This window comes from Dipteris shenzhenensis, chromosome 22 (genome assembly GCF_047967505.1).
Source record: "Dipteris shenzhenensis isolate YYH24624 ecotype China chromosome 22, Dip_SZ_1.0, whole genome shotgun sequence".
Classification (NCBI taxonomy): domain Eukaryota; kingdom Viridiplantae; phylum Streptophyta; class Polypodiopsida; order Gleicheniales; family Dipteridaceae; genus Dipteris; species Dipteris shenzhenensis.
The window spans coordinates 17,292,635-17,295,069 of record NC_141617.1 but is presented as its reverse complement, the minus strand read 5'-3'; the positions used below and the strand labels follow the sequence as shown (position 1 = coordinate 17,295,069).

The window sequence follows — 2,435 nt, the reverse complement described above, 5'->3', positions numbered from 1 at the left end:
TCAGTTTCCTTTCCTTTCCGCCCATGGAAACGCGGCCTGCTAGATCTAATGTGATACGGTGCTGGGCATGAATCATAATGGCAATAATAAAATTTGATTAGATCAGAGTAACCAAATCTTGTGCATACTGGCTATTGACCACTCGAGGCTGTCATAGGTGAGCGTCGTGATTATTGCGAATAGCCAATTTAAACGATGGCGGTTCTTATGCCTAAGGACTTGGCAGAATATAGTAAAAAACCTACGGAGCTGAAATGCATGAAACAAATTCAAACAATGCCGAGCTTCATTGGTAGATGCAATCGGGTGGCGGTTGAGGATAACGTGCTTTGTCGAGGCAGTAATCGTAAACCATCAAAGTCCTTTTCACCCAGTGGAGAAAGCTTTCCTGTTTCGTGCTCAAGCTGTGATAAATCGGTTGATCCCACCAATTCTTCGCTCCAGGTGCAGCGCAAGCTGGAGGCGTATTACCTGTCCACTGGCATCCGTTTGGTTGGAAGTTTCTGAAGGACGCCGTGAACGGAGCGTGATTCCAATCTATTTTCACTAAGCCTCCACGAGTCGCCCAAGTTTCGCCATTCCAGATGCTGGCAAGGACACGCATTGGTTGCTTGTTTGGATAAGCCACTCCGTGAGCCTCATTGTTTTTGAATTGTCGAATGGGTCGCCCATCCACAAAACATCTGCAATTTCCGTATGCACGAATTGGGTAAGAAGTCACGATGAAGGTCTAAAAACATTTGCTTATTGTTCCCAAATCGGAGATATTTTGACAATAATATATGACACGTACACGATCTGCTCACGATTCCATAAAACAGAATATGTGTGGAAATCGGCGGCTGGGTCGAACCACAATTTTATCCGTTGTTCCCTGCCTCCCACTCCATTAGCATACACGTTCGTTTGAAGAAGGTAAGGCTGTCCCGAAATGTTTCCTAAGAACTCAAAGTCGACCTCATCACGATTGTTCGCGGATGGAGAAGCCATCTACACCAAAAGTTAGATTCCGTTAGAAGGCTGGTCCCCAGACATCAATCGCGGGCTTGCCAGGGCTGCAATACGACCACATAGTGGTCAGCAAGCTCAAGCCATCCGATTCCGAACCCAAATTGATTCATTAGGAAAGCGACAATTATACTTACGTAAAATGATGTCACAGTTCCTGCAGAATCGCCTGCGATAAGCTTCAGCTGCATACTAACACTGCCAAAGAGGTATGCGCCCCTCGAAGAAAATGCAGAACCTGAACATTAAACTCTCAATTGCTAAATGAATGAAAAATGCGACATTGGACTAAGCCAAACACCATCACGTCCGATTGAGAACACTTGCAATCAAATTGGATAGCCGTGCGATTTGAAGAACCTGAATTGCGATCGAGTGAGAGCAGCAATTGCTGGCCATTATTCACGACCTTCGCTTCCCCACCGTTACCCCAATCGATTTGGAAATTGTTGATGAATACGTCACCGGCAGCGAAGCCGCAAGCGGTGAACGAGATAGAGAGGAGCAACAAGGCGACTGAAGAGCAAGAGCTGCGACTTTGGGAAAACCCAAACGTCTCCATGAGAGTGGTGCGCGAAACGAGAGCAGATTCAGTGTATAAATGAGGGAGCAATGGGAAACTGTGGCGTTGAGTATGATCAAGCGCGGGAGTAGCGAATGGATCGTCGACAACCCATGAGAGGATAGAGCGTAGGTTGCAAGAATGTGAAGAGTTATGGTGGGCAAGCGAAGAGAGCTGGGAGCTATTGCCATTTCCATCGCTACACGTGATGGGCAGTTACTAGAGCAGGAGAAGCCCATCCGTTCCACTCTATTTGTGGACTTTGTGCGTTGTCTCTCGGTCTCAAGTAAGTGTTTCATGGGGACTCGGAACCTTCAATTGCATCTTGTATTAAATGCTTTGCACGCCCCTCCTCTCATCCCACATGAAAGTCTCACCCAACTCTTCCTCTTTGTGGCTCCTTGGAGGTTTCAAATGCCAGTAGGATTCCCACTCATTCGCCAACATGGAGTCTCCTATGAGAAAATTTGAGAGCCAGTCTAAGGGTGCTTCACACACGTTCCTCGCATACGAGGGTCAATCCCTTGTGTAAGCTGATGCTCGGACTTGTGGGGGTCAATCCCTTGCTCATGCTCGAACTTACGAGGGTTAATCCCCTGTGGAAGTTGATGCACACACAACAATTGTATTTTGCGTGACCCCCTACCAAGGCCACCCAAGAACTTGTCTGCCTACCAAAAGACAAATCTATTAGCTCCAACAGGGATATGATCTCTCTACCTAATTAATGTAGACTAGAGACCCTTGGCATTAGGAAATGTTAACTTTTTTGGTTCTTTAAATTCATATGGGATTTCTTTTTTATAGTTGGCCATATCTAATGTAAGTGTGATTTTTGCAAAATGGGCATCCCTTGTATTTTTTT

General features: G+C 46.1%; 1 protein-coding gene across 1 annotated transcript; it reads right to left on the bottom strand.

Moving 5' to 3' along the window:
- Positions 1–286: 286 nt before the first annotated feature.
- LOC147887818 (xyloglucan endotransglucosylase protein 8-like) lies at positions 287–1,570 on the bottom strand. The gene is made up of 4 exons (XM_087393227.1): positions 1,369–1,570; positions 1,146–1,246; positions 794–990; positions 287–683 (listed from the first exon to the last, which is right to left on the bottom strand). The coding sequence occupies exons 1-4, from the start codon at positions 1,568–1,570 to the stop codon at positions 287–289; spliced, it is 897 nt and encodes a 298-aa protein (XP_087249353.1).
- Between the last annotated feature and the right edge of the window lie 865 nt (positions 1,571–2,435).